The sequence below is a fragment of the Cygnus atratus genome, chromosome 1 (genome assembly GCF_013377495.2).
Source record: "Cygnus atratus isolate AKBS03 ecotype Queensland, Australia chromosome 1, CAtr_DNAZoo_HiC_assembly, whole genome shotgun sequence".
Classification (NCBI taxonomy): domain Eukaryota; kingdom Metazoa; phylum Chordata; class Aves; order Anseriformes; family Anatidae; genus Cygnus; species Cygnus atratus.
In genome coordinates, this window is record NC_066362.1 from 125658150 (window position 1) to 125682268 (window position 24119).

General features: G+C 39.7%; 1 protein-coding gene across 4 annotated transcripts in view; it reads right to left on the reverse strand.

Annotated features, from left to right (window-relative positions):
- Positions 1–24119, reverse strand: part of CNKSR2 (connector enhancer of kinase suppressor of Ras 2) — a 215933-nt gene that overhangs the window by 19801 nt on the left and 172013 nt on the right. For all 4 annotated transcript variants that reach the window (XM_035542316.2, XM_035542315.2, XM_035542313.2 and 1 more), the window contains 2 exons: positions 20062–20162; positions 18381–18921 (listed from right to left, as the gene is read on the reverse strand). In XM_035542316.2, the coding sequence (XP_035398209.1) occupies positions 18381–18921; positions 20062–20162 (642 nt within the window). The remainder of the gene's footprint in view (positions 1–18380; positions 18922–20061; positions 20163–24119) is intronic.

Sequence of the window (24119 nt, forward strand, 5' to 3'; positions counted from 1 at the left end):
ATTTCTTACAGTATATAGTTATTTATATAATTTTATATAAGTTCAGAAGGCACAAGATATAATTAAGATTTAATGTCCCAATGCACGATTCATGAATTCTGTGAATGTTATTCAAATTTCTGTATATTGGCACTACAATTGATGGATTACACTGGAACTAGGTCACATATTTCTACGGGATATGCCCCATCTAAGAGAAGTCAATGTTATATTCAAAATACATGCAACGCTAGGTATACATTTAAAGGTGAGGTTCCTTTCAACCCAGTTCTTAGTACTGTCATAAGTTAAAGTTAGGCAATGGCTGCAATGGCATATAAAGCTGAATTTAATCTACCAAACCTCCTGCATGGTTTATACTGAGAACAGCTTGAAAAGACATTTCTTTATTTCCTGATCACGAAGCAGGAACTGTAGTTCCAGTTTGTTTCCTAGTGAAACAATTACTATACAGTAGAAAAATGAGAGTTGTGCCTCCTGACTAATGCTTTGAACTTCAATCTTGGGAAAAAAAAAAAAAGTAATGTACTACCTTTTTGCATTTGTATCACCCAATTTTTTCAGTATGAAATATTCAAAGAGAACTGGTCTTGTTATTGTAACAGACTCTACATCACCTTTATAAGCAGCATATTTCTTGGAATTTTTATGCATTTACTCACTTGGGGCTTTCACAGGAAAAAGAAACGTATAGAATTAATTATAACACATCAAATTTAGATTTTTAACCCTGAGCAGTAGAGACCACTTTAGATAAAGAGCACTTTAATACCCCAGCATTATAACTGCTCTTTCTGATGGTGCCTCCCATACTACCAACAAAAATAGTGACACATTGACAAAATCCCTTGCATGACTAAATAACGCAGGGATAGACTGTCACCTCCCCTCTATCTGCAGGACCACAATGCTGCCCTCACCACAGCTGGTGTGACTTTCCATCATGTCCTAGGATCTTTTCTCAGAGTGGGTTAACAGAAGAGAGTTACTGATGCTATTTTGACTGAGCAAAAAGTGGCATCTCCCTCCTCGTGCATGTGTTCTGCTGAGGCTCTTGAGTGGCTTTTGCTGCAATGCTCAGCATAGATATTGTGAAGACCTGGCCAGGTAGGGAAAGTTGGGAGGGCAGATTATTATCATTCAGCTCACATTGAGATATTTTAATCAAATTTGGAACTCCCTGGAGAAGTGCACATACAAAAGATGGAGTATGTGATTACTCATCTGGCACTGCCATCAACTCAAATTTTGATAAACCCCCCCCACTCCTAGCTGGTTGTGCTCCATGTAACAAAGGCAACCTGTTCTCTCTCCTCACACATTAATTAGCCTGTGTGGGATCAGTTAAACCCAGCTTGCCTGATTGTTCCCAGGCAAGTCATATGGTTCTGCTCCAACTCTGGTTTTGATTCAGACAGGTCTCTTCCAGGCTCGAGGAGGACCGTATTCAGCAACACAAATGTTATCAGATCTGAAACCCCTCCCTCTGATCATCAAACTGAAAATACACGGCACAAAATCGGCATATAAAGAAACTGCTTTTAGGAAGCTTGTTTCTAATTCGCTTGGTTTCTGCAAAGACAATGTACAAATCTCCCGTCCTGTTTTAAAACAATGATTCAGCTGCTTTCTCAGGTGTCCCGAAAGCCCATCAGACAAATGCAGCAGTTAGCTGCTTGTTTTGCTACAGTGAATTCAGTACCTACTTGGGAATATAAAATGAAGGATTAATGATAAAACATTTCACGTCTGGTAGATACTGAAAGAATATATCTTCATCTGGTGAATTTTCCTTTATTCTTTTTTGAAGAAAATTATCTGTACATAAAAAGCTTACACAGAAGGGGTTTATGTAAGGTATCCTTCTGGAAAGCCAAACATTGCTATGTTTTTTTTTGCGTATAATTGCTTGTATATTTTTAACATGCAAGAGCTGTTTTCAAAGGTGCTCCAAAATTTTTCTAAAAGTATATCCTAAGACTATTATATTCCAAAAATGCACTCACCAGTGTAATTAGAGAAAATCAGAGCTGAACAGGGATTTCATTAGGCTAAAGGCTCCTCTTACAGGAGTCAAATGCTGAAAATGTCAGAAGTTCCCCAGTGTATTTCAACTTTAAAGATAGCAACAAATAACAAATTTTAAAATTATTTCAAATCCCTGAACATGCCAGAGTGAATATTATCTCTTTAATTGGATAGCATTTCTTCAAGCTTGCTAAGAAAGTAATTCTATGCACAATTTAGGAAGCAAAAAGCAGCAAACTAATCAAAGGAGCCTTTTGTCATATCACCTTTGCATTCAAGCTCCTGGTTAAATACCCATTCAAAAAAAAACCACAAAGAATCTCTCCTCATGGAAAGGTGGTGGTTGTTGGGGGAAGGTAAAACGTATTTGTCAGGCTGTTTGGGAAGCCCAAATAGCTTAGGGATTCTTAGGGATGCTTAGGGATGATAGGCCAGGGTTTCATGGCTGTGCGATGCCCTGTGATGGGGGAGCCCTCAGCCCTTCTATTTGGCTGCCCCATGAAATCCAGACACCCACCAGACATGTCAAGACCCTCTTGACAAGAGAGGATGAGGTGTGTTTGGCATGGGAGGGCAGAGTCCTGCTGCTGCCTTGGCGCCCTGACCTGTGGGGCTATAAGAGGTGACATCACCCCTCCCGGGGTGATGGAGCAGTGCACAGGGCCCGCCGGCACAGCCACGCAGGCTCCCTAGTACCAATTCCGCTTTTCCTGCTCAATCTCCTCCACCCGGCACTTCACAAAACCTTCAGAGATGCCAAAAGTGTTCGTCTTTTGCAAGAGTGTGAGAACAGGATCTTCATGGCTTTTAACTGGAAATGAGAGGGCTGTTTTCGCGAATGAATGACTGTACTTGTTACTCTTGTTATCCCATCTGGGGTTTTAGAGCAGAAGACCAGAAAAATCCCCTTTTCTTTCCTCAAATCTTAATGTATGAGGACTGATGAAAAGGAGGGGAGCCCTTCCCCAGAGCACAGCCCAGCTCCAGGTAGAAGGGGCACTGTGGCACAAGATGGCAACTGGTTGACCTGAGCCCATTGCCTTGGTGAGGAAGAGGAGCAGGAGGAAGACCAGCCCTGGGTGGGAGGGAGCGTGGTGGCTGAATCCTGCAGCTCTGCAGCTGCAACCTATCCCAGAGTTGCCATAGCAATCTGCCGGGAAGTGGAGATGCATTTCAAAGGTAATTAATACCAAAAAAAAAAAGACATCCAACCAGGTGATGGCATTGAGCACACAGGAGCCCACTCCCCTGCAATCCCCAGGTGAGCAAGCACTGCTGCTGCTCTGCAAAAAGGGTGCAGAGGGGTCCTGCTCTGCCCAGGGGAGAAGTGACCAAGCACCCCTTAACACTGTTGGGGGTTCACCTACAAAAACAGACAGCCTTGAAAACTGCCAGGTAAGCCTGCCTGGCCCAAGAGGGTGGTCAGCCCAGAGAGGCTGGTTCTGAGGGGCGGCTTCTGTCCAAGTGTCTTCTCTGACCAGTCACCTGTGCTGTCCTCTGTGCCTTCGGTAAGCTCTAGCACGAGCCTGGGCTGTTCTGCAAGGGAAATATTCCCAGCAACTGGCTACTCACTTCCACTTCAGTTTGCTTAAGTGCGTTTTATCAAAATATTGTCACTAACCAAGAAAATATTAGCACCTCTACAGCCTGGAAAACACTGAATATCATCTAACTAAATTCTGTTCCTATCCCACTGTAGCAGCCTCCCTCCTCACTGAGTAATTTCTCAAGCCACTCAGTTACCTATGCCCACTGTTAATTTCTTTTAGTAATTATATTGTCTCTTTAGCTTCCTTCTCCTTCACAGTCTTTTATGTGAACAAGCATTACATTTCTCTTTTTATGTATCGCCTACATCAAAATGACACCTTTATTTTTTTTCTCTGTAAGGCAGAACCACCTTATAACAAACAGTTCCATTAGTTCTCCTTCTGGATTGCAAAGCCATGACCGCAGAATATTTGTTAATAATATCAACTCAGTGTCCTCGAAACCAGAGAATGTGGGAGGTCTGTCTTTTACTTCTGAGTAAATACAGAAAGATTAGGCAGAAAACATTAAAATGCTATAGTATAAACCTCTGATGTGTCACACGCTGAAGAGTATATGCCATTCTGGCCTTCTTGCATAAAAAAGCAGTAAATAGGTACATATATGGACAGCTAGGATTATTGGTGTTATGAAAGGCATTTCCTGCGAAGTGTGATTGCACAGTCTAGAGCCATTCAAGACTTGCTCATCCCTATAAACAAGGGAGATAATAAGCGGTCTGTACAACTACAAGTACACACATGCACCAAGTAAGCAGAGAAAAAGGTTGATTGTTGCCTCTTCCATTACAAGGAACATCTGAAAGTTTGGGTGATAGGTTCAAAACTAACCAAAGGACATGCTTTTCTCTCCAGCCTGTAAACCATGCAACTCCTTGTTGCCACATGATATGCCTAAAAGTACACCCAAATTCAAAAGCAATAAAACCACTTTTTAGAAGAATCTTCTCTTCCACAAAGAGATCTCTAACTCTTCCCTAGAAATGTGTTTTTAGGCACTATTCAAGGCAGGCTGTTAGCTGAAACTTCAGGCTCAATGCTCTCCAGCTGCTCTCCAGCTGCAATCACTTGCACTTGCAGTTTTTTGTTGTTTTCTTTTTTCTTTTTCCTTTTTTTTTTTTTTTTAAACTGCAAATAGCTAAGAGTCTGAGATCTGATACAGAACTACACAATTCAACATTTTGGGAAATATTTACTAAGCCCACATCTGCTGTGCAGAATGGAAAAGTTAGGCTTCAAGACAAAAAGACAAAATAGTTAAAAACACAAACTTAGTGAATCTTTAATTCTGCAAGGAATACTCTCTTAAAGAAGCTGCATATTTGATGGCAAAAAGCTCACTAATTTTATTGTATAACATCAGGAATTGCTACCAGTACACATGGATATTCCAAATAGGCTTTACAACATTAGACTTCTCACTGATGCCTATGTAATTTGCAGTGACTTGAATTTATGTTCATCTTCATAAAAATTTTTTATTCCAGAAATATAGGTGGAGAGGTTCTAGAGGAATTATCCTGGTGCAACAACATAGAATTAGGCTATGAACTGATCTTTGATTTATATCATGTCTTTCATAACTAACATAAAAGAAGCACAGAAAACAAGATTGCTTCTGGAAGAGAGACCCAAGGAAAATCATTCAGAAATACATAGAGATCATACTACCTTTTATAGTGTCCTTGGTTTAACCTGATATATTAAAGATTTTACTGTGGTTACAGAGGTAACAAAGTTCAGTGTGTACTATGTGATACATTTATATAAAAACGGTGTGGAAAAACAAGAACTTTCTCAATTCAAGTTTCTTATGAGAAAGTATACAAGGTAGGAATGGGCAAGAATTGATTTTTTTTCTGGTTACAGTATGGTGTGAGGCACTATATCAGCACAACTACCAGTGATGAAAAAAAAAAGTTGGTGGCTACAGTTTACATAATGGGGCTCAGAAACACTTGTCTGTGTACTATGAAATACAGCACACACACGGTCAGCTTAGTCTGAAGGTTGTTTAACCAACCCCTTGCAATGGCAAGGCCTATGGGATCAGCAGGTATGTGCATAAGCATGTGGGGGTTTCAGAATTGGAATGCCATAGTTAAAGGCGTAAGTGTAGACACCAACCTCCCCTGCCCAGTGTGGAACTATTACTAAAATTATATTTGCCCTGAAAGGAGGAGACGTTAATAAATCCCAGGAAACAGAGATGAAGATCTGCCTATATGCTTTTGGTCATTTATAATGGAGCTAGCTATGGCAACTGCAAAAGATGAGCAACCACAAGCTGAATACAAAAAATAGAAGAACAAAATAAGAAACAGGCTTATGACTTCGTTTTTTAAAATATCTACTCCATTTCAATATGGTACAAGTGAGTAAGTTATCTGAAGAAAAAGTCTCACCAAAGGCTTCTGGTGATGGTTTTGGAAGACAGAAGTTAAGGGAGCACTGTGAGAAGGTTTTATTCAGCAAAAGTAACTGTCACTTCAGCTAATTATGGGCAGAAATATTGCAGGGTTTATGGCATAATCATGAGGTTATGCTGGATTTTCCTCCTTAGAGGATAACTTGGGCTGAGGAAATGGTTTGGTGTGCTAGCTGAGCCCACCTGAATGTGGCCCCAACATAAAGTATATCCACTTGACTCACCTGCACAGCATGCTAAGCTGTACCATTCTGTGAAACAAAGGCAAACACAGCGTGAATGCATTTACACTAGGCTTTCTTGTAAGAGAAATATGCCACTCTGAAGACAAAATGTTCTTAAAACAGGTTTTCTAACAGGGAGAAAGATTTATAACACCATCATTCTCAGTCATGGCAGAGTGTTAAGTCTGATGGGATTTTCATTTGTAAAACCGATCACAACTCAAGGAAACTTGTTCCACAGCTTATCCTCACTGTTACAGATGTATTCGTAGTCTTCAGTGTCTTGCCGCTGTCCCACTCCACTGCATTTCACCTTCTCTTCCCCAGCTACCCCAATGTCTCATGTCTGTTCCCAACAAGCACTACAGATCACGACTCGTGGAAAGTAGCTGTTTCCTATCCTATTGTCCAGGTAAGCTAAGCTTCCACTGTCTTGGTGGGGTCTGCTTTCCTTTCTTTGTTTATTTGGTTACACTCAGCAACCTCCTATTCCCCAGTGTCCTGGGGAGCAGTGATGCTCAGCAACATGCACAGCCTCCTGGCAGCCCTGGCATAAGAGCCAAACCTGGGTGGAATATGAAATCTCCCTGCCCTGCTTCTGATCTCCTCTGAGTAGGAGTCCAAAGACTGCAGGTGTCCCCTGGCTCCAAGAGATGGTGCTGGCTGCTCGTGGCCTCCTGACTGTGGCCTCGCCTCCCACATTCAGCCTCCCCTAAAGGTCAGGAATAGTAAAGTCGATCAAGAGCCCAAGTGCTATTTTCAAAAGTGACTTAAGAGCCTGCCTTTTCTTTTGAGTGACTTTTGTATTCTCAGTATAAATCCCATGGTCTTGTTTAGCCACAACATGTACAAGCTTAGAAAATTGTTTTTTTGGGGGGATGGAGGAGAGCAAGAAGAAGTTGGCTGACATTTTTGGGTTTCCTTAACTGTAAAAGCCATTTCCAAGTTGTGAGTCTCCAAGGCAATCATTTTTTCACCTTGTGAAAACCCTGAAACTTACTCCCACTTTCTACTAATAGTTCAAAAATTAATGGAACCAAAAATTTCAGCCTTCTTTAAAAAAAAAGTATTCCCAGCAAAACTAAAACACACCCTGTTTTCCACTTCTTTTACTATGTAAATACTTCACACGTATTTTACAGACTGTGCAAGATGTTCATAGAATCAAATTTCTTGACTTTGTCAAGATGCAAGGATAGCCTGTGTATAATATGAAATTCATGATGGCCACTATAAGGTGGCCACATCTGTGAGCAGAACTTGTAAATTGGACTGTGGAGTCCCTAAAACCATTACATTAAAGTTAAAAATATAGATTTTCTACTGTAAAAGTCTGTGCATATACATAGCTTGAATAATAAAAAAAAAGAAAATCTCTTGAAATTAAAATTTATTTTCTTAATTAAAAGTTGAAAACAAATACTAAGGTATATTCTAGTAGGGAGTAAAGAAGCAGAAGAATTCTCTGAATAAGCAGCTTCAAGCTTTTTATAGATTAAGTATGATTTTCATATTGGATTTCAAGAGTTCACGTTGTACAATTGTAAAAATAACACTTTCATGCCAAATGTAGAGGCTATTAAAATACTTTTATGTGAATTCGAAAACAGATTTTGCTATTTTTACCACAGGAAAATACTCCCTAATTCTCTAGGTCTCGTAGTCACCAGTTCTCAAGTGCTCTCTAACGACTACTTTGCATTTATAGGAAATGCTGTGATAGCTGAAACCAGCCCCTCACATGGCCAAGCCATGTCTGTCGCTGCTGCACGCAAGCATATCACTGAGCCCCCTTGAGCCAGCCAACTGCAACCAAAATCTCATTTTCATTTAACACAGAAATAAATTTGTGATGATCCCCAGTAATTTGTTTTATGTACTCACAGAATCACAGAATCATCTCGGTTGGAAGAGACCTCCAAGATCACCTAGTCCAACCTCTGACCTAACACTAACCTAAACCTCCCCTGGCACAACTTTAGGCCATTCCCCCTCATCCTATCACCAGGCACGGCCACTCTCACTAGCCTCCTTGGGTAAAGCCATCAAGGCAAACTTTCTCCCCACCCAAACACTCCCCTCCTTTATAACCTTGGAGCAGCAGAAAGTGTTTCCCCTCAGCCTTGCACGCCCCACTCCCCATTATATGAAATTTATCCTCCTGCAGCCTGAGGTCGTACCCATCTGTGCAGGGAGAGTTCCTCCCCACGATGGGAACCCAAGCAGACCAGCTCAGACGTGGACATGAAATGTTTAGATAGGTAAGGAGCAGAAAAATCATACCCTGTGGACAGGTCTTGCAGTACCACTGATATCTGCCTACCCCTGAGTTTACAGACAGGAAAAATCTCCCAGGTGAGGCTTGTTTAATCTCACCTCCTCTTGGATTACTATAAATCTTTGTATGATTAAATCATGCCTGAAAATTGTTTTCAAATCAAAGTGGTTTTTTTTTGGCAGTCTCTCTCCTCATTTTCTAATGATGATAAATCAAATACTTCTAAACAAATCAGTGGTGATATTTTATATTCTGAAAGGCCAAACTTCATGCTTCTGTAACCCAGAAGAGAAGAAATAATTAGCTGTTATTATTTTGGGCCAGAAATGCTCAAAATGTGAAGCCAGAAAGTGACCATCCTACTTAAAATGTAGTCATTTTCTTCATGTAAATACAGTAAAATCCTGCAGAGAACTTGTTTCACACTTTGTCCATGACATCATACTACTTAATGGCATCGCACTTGGTACAATGATGTGGGAGTGCTAACTTATCAACTAGATCCAAAACTCACAAACTGGGGCCACAAAAGGAGACAAACTGTTTATCTTCCAGCTTTTGAACAATTTTTCAAAAAAAAAAAACCAACTAGAAATCTATTTTTTATTTAATGAGAACTGAGATCCTTGCAAAACTGCCTGAATACATGGCTTACCATATAACAAACAAACAAACGAAACCCATATTATTGTGATATTTGTTTCATAAGAATTAGCAATGCTTGATGTTGAAAAACAACGGGAAAGCTTACAAATGAAACCTATGTGATTAGTATAAACTCTGAGTGTTAAGCTCTTGAGGACCAATGAAATTTCCAACTGACAGAAGGATGAGCCTCCACTTCCCGCTTATCTTTGCTGTTTAGATGCAGAATGGGTATAAGACAAGGGCAGTCTTTTCCTTCCAGAAGTTCAGCTCCCAGAAGCAAGCAGCATTAGTCACCTCAGGTAAACAAGGTGCCCTCTGGTAGCAAAAGTGAAGCCCAGACAGAGGAGATACCGGAGGCTTGCTGCTAGCAATGACAGCTGCACCTTGTGGGGTTCTCCCAAGGGTGCCCTGCTTTGCAGAATTTAGTAATGATGTGGATGGTGGAAGAGAACAAACCTAATACAATCCACAAAGACAGAACAGGGAGGAAATTTTTCCCAGACTGCTGGAGTATGGTCCTAGAAGTGGGAATGATTTGGAGGGATGAAATCCCCTTGCCAAGTTTCATATAACAATATGGTAAATGCTATGCTAACAGAGACAGAACTTGGCAAACATCAGGCTAGTCTGCAAGGCTTTTTTTTTTGTCTAGTCATGCTGTTAGTTTACAAGCTGTCATGTTTGTTTGTTGGTTGGTTTTAGCCCAATTAGTTATATATTTTAAATCACCTGAGTTTTTTATCAACTTGAGCTACTTAACATGGATTTGTGGGAAGCACGGGAATAATCAACTTCATTAAGGCAAGAAAAATAACAGTTAAGCAGGAAAGCTTATCTAGCATACTGTACAACAGAAAGTGGAATGTGAAGTACTGTATGACTGCAAAGCAGGACTGTATAAAACACAGGGTGAAGCAATCTTCCAGGTGTCAGCCAGGTGCGCTACACCCAGATTTGGATGCTGCTGCCCTGGGTGAGGCAGGGGCCAGGTGGAAAACCAAGGGAAGCTCAGCAAGAATGGTCAGAAGTCTAGAAAAGAGTAGGTATGTGAAAAACTAGATCAACCTTCCTAACAAACTTTCAGCTTAAAAAAGAGCTGCTGTAATGGAGCAGGTTGTTTTTTTCTCCATGCCGTAATGGACAGGAAATACTAGGCTTAAAATGCAGAGGGAACAATTCAATATCCATTAGAAGAAAAAGTAAATTCCTTTTCAATACAGCAAAGAGGAAAAGCACTGTCTGGAGGGACTGAAGAATGCCCACCACTGAGGGTACCTAAGGACAGATTTGGTAAGCATAGAAGCTCCAAATTTAGAGGACAGAGCTGCACTGGATAACCTCTTGAAGTCACTTCCACATATAAATACACAGACTTGTAAATAAGACTTGCAGAGCACACTTACAGTTTCACCAGAGCCTACAAAGGGGCCAAGATTTTAGCCTACATATGCTGCCTTCTTTCAGTGGAAAGGTTTTGGAAACAAGTAAGTAGATATTAAGAAGCCAAAACACAAGGATCTAATGCCATTTTAGTAGTCCAAGAATATTCGAGGAAGTTGCATAGGGCTGGCAGGTAGGACACAAGATCTTCATGAGATCTGGGACACTCTGAAGCAGCAGCTGGCCGCTAAAAGGAAAGGAAGTCAGCCAAATACTAGGCTGAGGCCCTAGCAAAATTCATGAAAAATTGCCCCGCAACATTTATTTCATAGGCTTCCAAGACAATCTTCTTTTAAATTCATTTAACTCCATGAACCCAGAACTCTTTTAAAAATAGATTTAAGCAAACAAAACTGCTTTGTAACATTTTTCCCTACTCTCCTTTCCAACAACAACAAAAAAAATCTAGTGAAATGCTGACTGCTTGCACTGAGAATCCCATCCCTGCAGGTTTTAATATCTCATCTTGCTTCCCACGACTGACAGTAATTAAACAAGAAAGCATGTTTACATGGTGACACTACAGAAGTTCAGCATGCTAATAGTTTAATAAAACTACATCCCTCCTATGTTCTCTGAGGCACTAATGACTCAGGTCCTTCCCTGCCTATGTTTAATAGTTACCTTGAAAGAACCTGAGAGCCACAGTCAGCAGATGGTAACACCTGGCAATGAAAGAAATATAATCCAAAAAGACTGCAGCCCTCCTCTGTTCTCCCAGTCCTACCAATACTGTGTCATGTTCTTTTGACTTACTTGTAATACAGTATAGAAAAAGTTTCATTTTTTTCCAGCTTGGAGAAAAGCATTTTAAAATTATTCATTTCAAAAGAACATTCTCCTGCACACAATATCTGGCTAAATTGTTTCATTATAGGTATGGGTTTCCTTTGCATTTCAAAACTTTGGGGTTAGGCCAAGTATCTCTTGCATTTCAGAGAGGAACTATCACAATTCAACAAAAATCCCAGTGAAAAAATGGCTTCCTCATGTTTTCTGCAGTAGTCAAATCTGAGTGTGTCTTTAGCCCAGTTTTCAGAGAGCTTGCAATAAGATTTATGTAAATAATTAAATATTATATATTTTTTTCAGGTTTTAAATGAATGTAGGTATCAAATTTAGGATAGGAAAGCCTTCTTTTTAATGGGAATCTACATGGTAATTTTTCCATTTTTTCCTTTTTCAGTTTTTCCTTTTCATACACAAAATTTCAAAAAAGCTACATATCCTCATTTAAGAAATGTGAGTATCTTATGCTTTTTAAAATGAAAGCACATTTGTAAGTGGGGAGAGTATCTACAAGCAGAAAAAAAAAGGTTTTTTTTATATTGCTATTGAGAAAAATTTAGGAAACTCTCACATAACCTTCTGCATGGCAAGCAGGGAGTCCTAGAGGGTTTGGAGTGCCTTCCCTGTACAGCACGTGAAGTGTTCTGCCACTTACGGGCTGTCTTTTTGCAAGGAAAGCCTGAGACAGGGCAGAGGCAGTGACGGAGCTTGTTTATCCCAAGAAACAGAAAAATTATAGGCAAACCAGAGATCAGTTAAATGACACCTAACAAGAGAATCAATGCAGAACATGAGGGAAAAAAAAAGGCAGAAATACATTATCAAGTCCATACGTCTGCTCCATGACCTAACCTGAAGGTGCCTCTGGTAGCATGGCTCCACTGATAGCTACCAGCTTAGTAATGCAGCTGAGGATACTCTGTAAGAAAAGTACACTAAAAGAATGGTCATTTAAGAAATTCTCATCTCTATTTCTTCTGCTTGTAAAAAGACCATTTAATCCACATCTCGGGAAAAAACAGATGACCTTTGTTGGCAATGACACCCCACCCAAAGCTATTAAAACCAAAATAAGAGTAGGAAAGCACCTTATAAAATTTCTATTTTTGAATTTCACCTCTCCTTTGCATTTTTAGCAGCATGAGCAATGGAAATCAATTAAAATTTAAATGTGGCAGCAGCATATTTGTGGGTAAAATGCATTCACATTTAAAAACACTAAGAGGCATAAAACTAAACTACTTTTATTTTTGTTGACAGCCCATATTGCTTTCTGAATTGCTACTCAGTAAATGATTCAATATTTGGCTTTCAAGTACTGCAGGCAATTTTTTCCCCTCCAATTGAAATTTAAAATCAGAATACAGAGATTTTGTATCCTGTCATTTTTATTTAGAATACAAAAACACTTGCAAAATAGAGTTTATTTTGCTCATGAGGATGGGAAAACCTTTTTTTTTTTTTTTTAAATAAATTTTAAATTTTGAATTAAAGAAGAGGCGCAGGAAGTATGAAGCCTAGTCCCAGTAATTGTCTATCCTTGCTGGTCTTCATAATAGTCTAAAACATATTTTTATACATACAACTGAACATAGACACTTATATGGCAGCTAGAAAATGATCAAGCAGCTCTTATTTGGGCTGGCAGTTTTTCCAAATATGTACTTGCTTCTGGATGCTTATAGGAATTCCTATTCAGATAAACATGGATCTTAACATTTCACAATGATAAAAGCTTTAGCTTGAAATATAAGCTAGATTATCAATGATGCTGTTTCCCCACCTATGAATTTTTAAATACAACAGTTCTCTCATGTTTTACTGGACCCTATGACGAATGAAGCACCAAAAGGTCTAGTTAAAAGTAAGAAAAAAGTATGTACAGAAGATGCATGCTGTTCCTCCATACATTTTGTGTGTTTGCTTTGGAAATCAGGTCAGGCAATATGTCAATGTCAGCCGCTGTCATGTCCTGCTTCTCCTCTTTCCTTCCTCCCTGAAACAGCAGGCCACTGACGAAAATTTCTTCTGGAGACACAAACTATCTGTACCAAAGCACCGCTGGCTTGCCATCTACAGTATAAGCCAACAAGCATAAGGTTGTATTTTTTAAGATAACTTGAATTTTTCACCAGGATCATTCTGAGTGACCAGCACAGCTACCGGCTGGGCGCCTGGCGCTGGTAGGCCTCAGCGAGGAGGGGCCCAAATGCACAGATGGGTGCCACAGAATGGCTCACGATGGAATTACGAATTAAAAGCCAGGTTGTGAACACAAGGCTCAGAAAAGAAAAAAACAGCCTTTCCCTCACTCTGTTTCAGTGCCCGAGTATGCACAGGCTGTGCCACCCAGAAGGATGCTGAGCAGAAAAAAAAAAAAACGCACAACAACCCTCCCCCCCACACACCCGAACAACCCAACCCTGGCAAATGCTTTGGTTTTCACATGATTGATGCTGGATGTATTAAGTTAGAATAACATCCTCCTTAGCGTCCCAGAGGGTGCTGTACTTTGTGTGATCTGTCAGCCTCATAAGGAGTATTTCTAATGTGAAACATGACCTGTCATTTCTCATAGCTCTGCTTATTTAAGGCACTAGCAGGTGTGCACACCTTTGCTAACCTGAGAAATTCCAGAGGGGAAAATCTTAATGGCCTCTCCCTTGCCTCCTGGTGCAGGTAAAACTAACTAGGTGGTCAGATGACAGGACACTACTAATCCTCTCTCTCAAATGGAAAGAGGCTGTCAGAAAAGCAAACCATCTTATTAATTTGAGACACACATCACCATCAGCTCCAGTATGCACAACCCAGGCTTTGTGCATTATTCATCCTAACTCCCACATTTCACTGCTGCTTAAACCCTGCCAAAGTTAAAAGATACCCTATCCAAAAGGCAGAGGAGCAAAACCGAGAAGTGTTACATTGTGTACTACTTCACAATGTAGTATTTAATTATCGAACATCGATCTTTCTGAGATGGCATTTCTATTGCACAGTACAGTCTTCTTTTTAAAAGAGGCAAGCCTCCCTGTACCTCTATGTCAGAATTTGAAATACCTGACCTTATTCAGAGCATATTTTTACTAGTACAAACTCCTCCTTGAAGGAGTCAAGGATGACACCTAGGATGTCCCACAGATGTACCTTCTTGGGCACAGCGTGCAAAACTGCGCGTGTTGCCAGTGAAGAGAGCCCTTAAAACCATCTGTGCTATTTTGTGAAAGCACTGCCACCTTGAATGTCGTTCTGCAACTGGTGGCTGGTGTGGGAGACACTACTTTCAGTGTCTTTTACTACACCCTCGCTGGTGGTAGTGCAGGGACTCCCACTGACACTATTGCTCTCCACACACTGTTTCAGGAGTAAGCACAAAAGGTGCCGGTTTCTCTGCAAGTAGGTCAGTGGGGTCCACTCCAGTTACACTCTGCAGAGAACTAGTACCTGCTTCTCTTAAATGCTGACCCTGGAGTCATTCCTGTTCCTTTCCCACAGACCAAAGAAGCCAATGAAAATGAAAAAAACAACCACCAAAAAATACCTTGAAGTAATAACTGTCTGCCAAGAAGATCCTAGGTTCTCTTTTCTCTTTGGTGTTAAGTGGTGAAATATGTCAAAACACAGTGAGCGTGGACAACAGGGAGACCCAAGGGGAAGGGGTGGCAGTGGCGCTCATGACACACAGCTCTCTCATTCTGCTACCTCCAACTAGCAGAAAACAGATCTGAAAAGGCACAACATGTCCTTCACAACTGAATCACTGACACACAACGCACTGTGCCATGCCACTCCCACGCTCTTTGTGTGTGGCTACTTCGCAGCATCATGGCAAGAAGGGATGCTTGGTGCCACAGCTCTGGATGTTGTTTGCTGTTTTCATAGTCTCAGGAGCAAACACAAGTCACAGACAAACACAAATACCTCACAAGAGAATCCTCTTCCATTAAAAAGCAAGAGACCGACCATTACAGGACAGTGTCAATACGAAACATCTAAATGATTTACACAAAAGTCATCCAATTAGGGAAATAAAATAATCAAAAGTTAGCTGTGCAGTGTTAATGTGATATAATGAGACAAAAAGAAGCAACTGAACACACAACAAAATTAGGTCCTAATGGATAAAGATAGGAAAGGACAACCCATATTTTTATTTTACCATGAGATATCTAGGCATTACAGGAGAACTGATACACAGAACTATTTGCAGTGTCAGGAAATTCTTGCAATATCTATTTCAGGCATAGAGTAGTGATTAACAGAGAGCAGATTCTTAGTTGCTGCAAATCAGTGTAGGCATTGTAGAAAGTCAACAGAACTATGTAAATTATAGCAGCTGAGGATAGCATCTGAAATAAAGCATAGAGCTCCTCATTTGTGGCGTGGCTCTTTCAAAACATTTCCACAAAAGAAGTTGAAAGAAACAGGACTGCATTTCATGACTTGATTTGAACTCAGGAGGCTTTAAAATTGAGAACATAAAAACAAAAAGCTGAAAAAACAAACTTTTGGCAATGACATTTGACTTGTACAGCCACAAGCGTGAAGGAGCTGTATTCCTCGTCCCGCACAAACAGCAGTAGGAATGATCAAGCTTTGAACCACATACATGTACACACGGGAACACACTGAATCATCCAAGAGTATAAAACTATGTCAGGATCACAAATGCGTATGGCAGATAAATGCATTTAGAAGGTTCATCTGATACCACTGCAGGGGAGGCTCAAGGAGAAGTTAAAACCTCTCTCAAAGGGGGAGGATTCCCCCCTCTCCCTCCAGCTGCAAGCTTTTATGTTCCCAGATCAACAGAGCTGCAGAGGCAATGAGGTAGCACACTCACGGGTACCCATGCTGACAGCAGGGTTACAAGCAATTCTTGTTCCTTTCTGCTCAGAAATTGGGATTTTGCGACTGAGAAGACCCCTTGCACACAATCCCTTCTGCCTTTTCCTTTTCTTTTCTTTTTTTTTTTTTTTTTTTTTACTGGTAACCAAGATGGAAAAAACCAGTGTTGCAAACAGAACACTGTAGCCATAGCAACAAGCAATTCAGCACTTAAACTTTTCAACAGACTAAACAGAATTTTCTTTCTGTTTGTATAATTTCATGGTCAATAATTCACCATGAACACTTTACGTGTCTAGCTGGTCATTAATGTCTCAAAAACAATCTCCCATTAATGCTTCAACCAAGAAAACCTCCTCACCTAAAGAAAAATAGAAGTATGTGTATAAAGGCAGACCACTTGAAAATTAAACTTTTTTCTCCCTTTTTGCAAATTGGTATGTAAAGGTGGAGAAGAGCCCAAGTTCTGGCTTGTTAGTCCAAGCAATAGCCCTTAATTTGGATTGTACACCATAAAGTGTTACCAGGAACCCTAAAGGCCTTAAAACTGTTGTTTAAAACAACTAACATCTTAGGCCCTCCAACAGGATCCCTCTGTAATTCCCGAACAGCCCAGATACTCCACTGGGAAGTCTCCTTGCTACTTTTGCTCCAGTGACTGAGAACATTTTTTTTTTTATATTGTTTTATAGCTATCAGTAAAAACCCATTTGAAAATCAAAATTGAAGGCTAAAAATAGGATAACACATTCTGCCCAGCTGATGAAACTCAACCCTGTTAATTAAAGAGCTTCATTTCACAGTCAGTAAGAGTCTGATATTACCCTAATGAATGTATGAGCTTTTTGGCAAGTGCCATGCATGAATGCAACTCAAATCATGCCTTTTCTCCTTTTAATGGCATCAGATGTAGTATCTGCAAATGAAATCACTGTTTTATCAAAGGCAAGAATTTGAGAAGTCTAGAACCTATTAACAAAAGCATAAGGAAAACGGAAAACTCTTGATCTCTCCCATGTAGACTAAATAACATCCATATGAATTTTAATGCTCAACAAATGTACTAACTTTAAAGAATTAACTTATGCAGGTAGTTAATTACCCAAAGCTTTCACTACCTTTTCCTATCTCTCTACCATTTCTATACTTCTTTACTGTACTGGGAAAAAAAAAAAAAAAGATTTTGAAGGAACCAAATAGCAAAAACCCTTTGAGATTTTCAGGACCATCCTGTCTTCCTTGCCACTCCAGGCAACTTAATCATAGCATAACCCCACAATTCATGGATGCAGGCTTTGTTGACAGACCCGACAACTTGGGCATGAACTGAACTTTGCTTAGCAACACATGCTGAGAAGCTCCATAAATGACAGTGAAGGACAGAGCATGAAACAGACACAGAAATGTTTTTACACATTCAAGAGGAGCAGGGACCATCCTCATTCCCTGTTTATTCGGATTACCTTTGACAAATAGCACTAATATCTATGGAGTTAATGTGCCATGTAAGAGACAGTTACACAGGGTTATGTTGTTTTTTAAACCCCGCTGGTCACATAGTTGTTCTCTAATATTTTTATAATTTGTTTTGAAATATTTTTGAACTTCTGTCATTATAAATCACAAGTTAAGGAACAGGGGAAAACACACTCTCTTTTTCAACTTCTTTCAGGTTCTGGGCTGTTCTGTGACCTGTCTGCCTAGATACTACACAATGACAGCCGGACCCCGCACTCCAGGATTTACTGAGTGTTTCTAAAATCCAGACGGGGGCTGGCTGGAAACTTTACTGAGTATGTCCTGACACGTACACGTGTCAGTGGGGGACAATACTGTGCAAGTGGAAGCGGGAAGAAAGCATGGAAGAAAAATCCACTTACAACTAGGAATTACTAGTAGGACAAAGCTGGTGACGAGCCAATGGGGAAGTGTTTGGTGATCATGACAGATCATGTAGCACCCTGGCAGCTTACTAGGCCTTAATACATAAGGCTGATTAAAGAGGTGTGAAACAGAGGACCTGGTGAAATATGGGGGATGTTGGAAGACTGTTCTTTTTTTCTTTTATTAATAGTTGAAAGGAAAAAACAACTTCTACATCACACAAACAGGACTGTCGAAAAGCCACAGAAATATCCCATACTTACTTTTATCTTCCTGGTTTTCTTCTGCTGCTTTGCCCTCTTCTTCCTCCTCCTCCTCCTCCACCTCCTTCTGCTGCGCTTCTTCGTGGTGATCAGCGGCACCAACTGAAAGGCTCTGGCAGCAGTGGTTGAAGCCGCTATCCCGAGGCAGCGTGAAACTTCGGGGCTTCCCCCCGTTGCCATTCAGCCCTTGCATCCGCTCACCCTCCATGAGTGGGAAGGGGCCATAGTGGTCTTGCAGGTGGCACTTCTGGGTGGGCAAGGTGGACTGCCGCCGGTGCTCGGGGGAGACCACGGCTGCCTCGGAGAACACCGAGTCCTCCAGTGGCAGCGTCTGCAGGTAGTGGAGTCCCGAGCTCGTCAGCGGCGTCTCTATGAGGTCCTGCCAGGAGCGCCTCTGGCTCGCCGTCTTGCGCACCGGCGAGTCGGTGGCGCTCCCCGCCGCCTCCGGGCGGAACTCCTCATGTGACGACTGCGACTGGGAGGTCTCCGTGGAGGACAGCCGGCTGTGCTTGGGCTCCACATAAGGGCTTGCGCAGCTCATCTGCAAGGTCAGCAACGGAGCAACCTTCAGATCAGTGTAGACCAAGACATACCACTAGTAATAACCACGTACTTTTCATTGTTACCGATGGCACCAAGTTTGGTAATGAAGGCAGCAAACTTATTCCCACACTGCTACTGATACTTATTTCTACAAAATGTCCCTTAATCAATAAAAGAAGCCAATGCAATTATTTGCAGAAAACTTTGTAGAATATGGCTCTGTGGAAGACATAGGAGAGAGATGCCCGGTCCATTAATACTACCTTAAAAATCCCATCCAAATGCCTACTGTCATCTTATCTTGCCAAAAATTTCTTTGTAATCGTCTTTGCAGAGCTTCAGTAGGTTTCAAAGGTCTATGGTTTTAGAAAATAAAGTATGGCATTCAAATTAAACCTCAAGAACACTATCTTTCCCCAGACCCCCAATTTCTCAACCAAAAATTTTGCATTTTTAAAAATATATTCAAGTAAGATGCTTTAGTTAACAGTCTGAATATATAGACAAGAAAATTAAAATTCTCTGTGGAGAATAAATGAGAAGTCTATCCACTAGTTTTATACCAACAACTGCTTAAAGAAAATAAAAATCAAATCTCCTTTTGTTCTGATTTATAGATAAGCCTACTTTTTCACAGACAATAGAACAACCAATATCACTGTTGGCTATATAAAAGAACATTTTTATGTTGGAATTTCTCTGGAAATTCAAGTGTAATTTGTTACAGTAAATCTTTACAGCAAAATTGTTGTACCTTAAGAATCTCTGTTGTTACTGAAGTATTACATTTTGTCAAAGACGAAGATAAGGGGGAGGTGAGGGATTGCATGGCTGAGTAGGGATCTATCATGAATTAAGAAGAGGAAGAAAGAATTCTGTAACTTAATCCATTTTTGTACATGAGGGGGATTATAAATGTATTCTCTACACACCAGTGGAAATAGCAATGATGGTTGTTGAAGCTAACATGCTCATACATGCTCATACTTTAAGCTCATACTTTAAAAATACCTTAAGTCAAGTATGGCTCCAAAAATATACTGAAGATTGCCCTAATATGTGCATGCACGTGCTTCTAAACAGAAGAGTAGGTAAAAGTGACTTTATGTAGTCATTCCTGATTAGGCAGGTGACTTACCGAAGGAGGCCGTGGGTATGTGTCGTACGGGGGTGGGGGGCTGTCTTGTTTGGGTGTCGATGGAGTGTCAGCTTCCTCCTTATCACTCTCACTCCAGTAATCTACAAGTTACATACATATCAGATCAAAAACTTCCAACATATTTTGATCTGTTTGTATATCACAGACTTGTTTTCACAACAGCAACTAGAAATTCCATCCTAGGAAATTCTGGAAGTTATATACGAGTTGAATGCTGGCAATCTAAATGATAGCTGCTGTAATTTGGAAATGTTTTAGTGTAAAGAGGGAAAAAAAAAAACAACACAAAACGCAAACGTTATGAGGTATATCAAACCTAACTGCAAAGATATTAAACAATAACCCCACACATTTAATCTTGTACACACCTTATAAATACTACATGCATAGATAGTACTCAATGCAATAATGATCATATTCTCAAATTTTTAGAAAATCATCAAAATAATTATGATTGTACTTATATTGGCTGGAAATTAATAAAAGTATTTTTTCCTTTTTTCTGAACAGAAAAGATGAAAAATGTAACTTGCAAAAGTCTTGTTGACTGCAAATAACGTTAACAAATGTAATTGACACCAACTGACATATCAAATACATAGTGGCTATTGCACATGTGAATAATCAAAGTTATTTTTCTACCTTTTTTCTCAATTTTATCCTACTAGTTACCCAAACTTTTCAATTACATTTCTAATAATAAACAGATGTATTTAAGATAAGGCAGAAAAATTTAGATCACATCTTCTTTATAAAACAGTTGCTTGCTGTCCTGTAACCCAAGCATGAACATAAAGGTGATTTGCTAAGGAAGAATATGACAATTATATTTAAGCATAGAATTCCAAAAGGTGGATAAGAGAGAGAAAGTACAAAGGACACAGGGACTGTGGTGTAAATTTCATGGGACATGAGGTTTTATTTTGTCATGATATCAAGTCTTAGCAATGCCGATTTCATATTTATGGTAGTTTGATCAAAGGGGAAAACACATGGAAGAATGTATCACGTGGTATTTCCTATTTATTCTGGTGCAAATATTTTTGAAGCACAACAGCATGCAATTAAATAGACACCAGACCTTAATATTCCTTTCAAAAGAAAACAACTTAACTGCTCACCCAGCTCCAGATGGACAACCTTAATATTTCTATATATTGTAAGACTGATGCAAACATTCATGTTGTCACTTTGTTTCTGACTGTATTACTTTCTGGTATTTGGGTAAGCCACTGTACAACTGCACAAATGTAGTTCATACCATTCACAGACTAACCACAGGCAATCTCCACTTCACATACGTGAAGTTCGTGTTCAATGAACTGGGTGATTTACTATTCTGTCTTTAATAGATGAGGAGAAAAAGATTAATTGTTGCTTCATAAACTATCTAAACAACAAAGAGGTTGAAATTTTCCAATTTTGTACAGCATATAATTTGGCTTTAATTATTTTTGTTACCATTATGATTATTGTATTGCACAATTAAAAATCTACTGTAGCTAATATTATACAATATATAAAACAAAAATTACTGATCTTAAGATGACAGTGTCTTGGAATAGTCTACCCTAAAATTCTGTATCTTCTCAGACTGTGGTAGCTGGGGACAGGCAGCCATATTTATCTGTTTATTTTTTACAAGCAATAACAACTCTTTTATTACTTTCGGTCTCTTGAGTTGCTTCCTGCAAGCTTTGAGCTGAAAGCTTCTCCTCAAACAGTATAATAAATAAATAGTATAAATATATTTTTTTCCATGACGATGGAATAAAAAATTCCAAACACTGTCTCTGGAAATCTCCAAGTAATTCAATTTTGGTGAGTAAAATACTAAATAAGAGAAAACTGTCATTTAAGTCATTCTCAGTTTTGAGAAAACTTGTTTCCGGCAGCTCAAAAAACCTGAAAATATTGGCATATAAGTATGTTTGTTCCTATTGTAGCAAAGCCTAATGGAGCTACTTCTGGTGAGAAACCTGTCAGAACTGTATCACTCACTGTGATTTTTGTAGGCTTAGAGCTCAACTATTTATTCTGGAATTAAATCTATCATTCTCAGTGCAGATTTTGATCTTGTCTAGAAATATAAAAAAGTTCTTCCTGTCAAATCCACATACAATAAAACACTATATGATTATGCTTTCATGCACCTTACCTCAGATAGGAAATTCTGTTGGCAACCTACTGTGTTTGTCTAAAAAAATTCTGCAGTTCCAGGGGTCAACTTTCAGGTGAAATGAATGAAAACAGCCTCCAATCAGTTTTTAAAAATGTTCTGCTTTTGGCAACTGAGACATTATAATCTATCTAAAATATGTGTGATGCTATCGAACAGTTGCCATATTTCTCTCTGCAGATTTTGTCCAATTCAGTTACAGATGAGCTCAAAGCACCAGGCATATGTTGAAAGCTTTCTGAATGAGCAAGAGACTGCATGTATTATATATAAGCTAACACTGGCCAGCCATTTGCCAGTTAAATGTTTTCTACTTAGATAAGCAAGTATTTCTGTGATTTTCTATGACTGGAAGGTATATAATATCTCCATCCAAGAAAGTCCCTTGCCATATTGCTAGCATTCATTGTATTTAATATGGAAAGTTGATGGTATTTTTATAAAACCATTCTGTACAGAATGTGACATTTTCTTCAGCAATACACCCACAGTTTGGTGATTCGTGCATCTCTGAAGCACTTGAAATATATTTATGCACTTTAGATTCAGAACCGTTCAGCTCTTAATTGAAACAGGTTTGAGAACTACTGTTGAATTGTTTCAGAGGTATTATAAAGCTTTCCTGCAAGGGGCTGAACTGAACAGAAATAAAAGACCTTTTGTAAAATCAAATATGTAGATGACAATTGGTACGGTAAATGAATATAGAAAATTTGAGCTTCACAATTTTTATAATATCAAAAATGCTTGAAGTGATGGAGAGGTTTTACTTTGCTAACTAGATGCCTCTGCTAATTAGGGGCACTACTCAGCTGTTTAACAGCCCTTGTGCTGGGAGCCAAGGGTAATCACCAGAGGCATAAAAACACTGTACTGCAGCGAGTGGGGAACGTGATACCCTCACATATATGCAACACAGAGGATATAGCTTTCCCTACCTCCATATGATAAATCAATTTGAGTAAATGGCATTAGGGTGGTAATAAAGAGCTCCCTTAGTGCCTGGGATATAATTTCAGTGGTAAGTGGGGTCTCACTGATGATCTTCAATAGGGAGCCATTTTAATAATAGGCAACAGGAGGCATGAATGCACATGATCTCATGTCTAAGAACAGGATCATCTACTCTTTTATTATTCAGTGATTTCTTGGTAGGAAAAATATTTTTTCCAAATCTATCTGGATTTATAAAGGTGCATCATGTCTGCAATTGTGCACTTGTACGTACAGTGTTAGCGTAACAGTTCTTACACCTTTTCCTTTACCATTCCACATTATTGTAATTCCAGTGCCAACCTGCTGTCAATAAAAGCTTCAGTTTGGCTTTGGATGCTAACATGGCCTCAATTTGGCTTTGGATGCTAACATGGAGGATTTCCCTGAAGACTCCAAGATTAAGAGCTTGTTTACAGCCTCTTCAGGTAGTGATGGATGGTATACAGGTCCCTCCAACCTGGTTACTGCAATACAGCCTGGGAAATACAGACTCGCAAACTGATTTTGAAGTTTGGTGAGGCATTGAGAACATGCCTGGAGATACAGAGAGCATGGTGTGAATGGACTGTGTGAATGCAGAGGGCCTGGTACTATGAATTACATGATGTGCAAGGACCATATGGGATGAAGCCAGGTGGGCAACACTCCCGGGATAAGCAGCTGCACTTACTGGAAGGTAAAATTAGAAATGAGGCAATAGCAGGTACAACCTAGTTATCTGAGAGAAAGACAGAACACCCACAAACCTTCCCACCCATGCTATTACCATCAAATTACAGCTGTATGCTGTAAGCCAGTGCTCTTCAACAGCAGGCTGATCTCTCTAGGGTGCTCTGTCGTGAGACAGTCAGGGTATAAATCA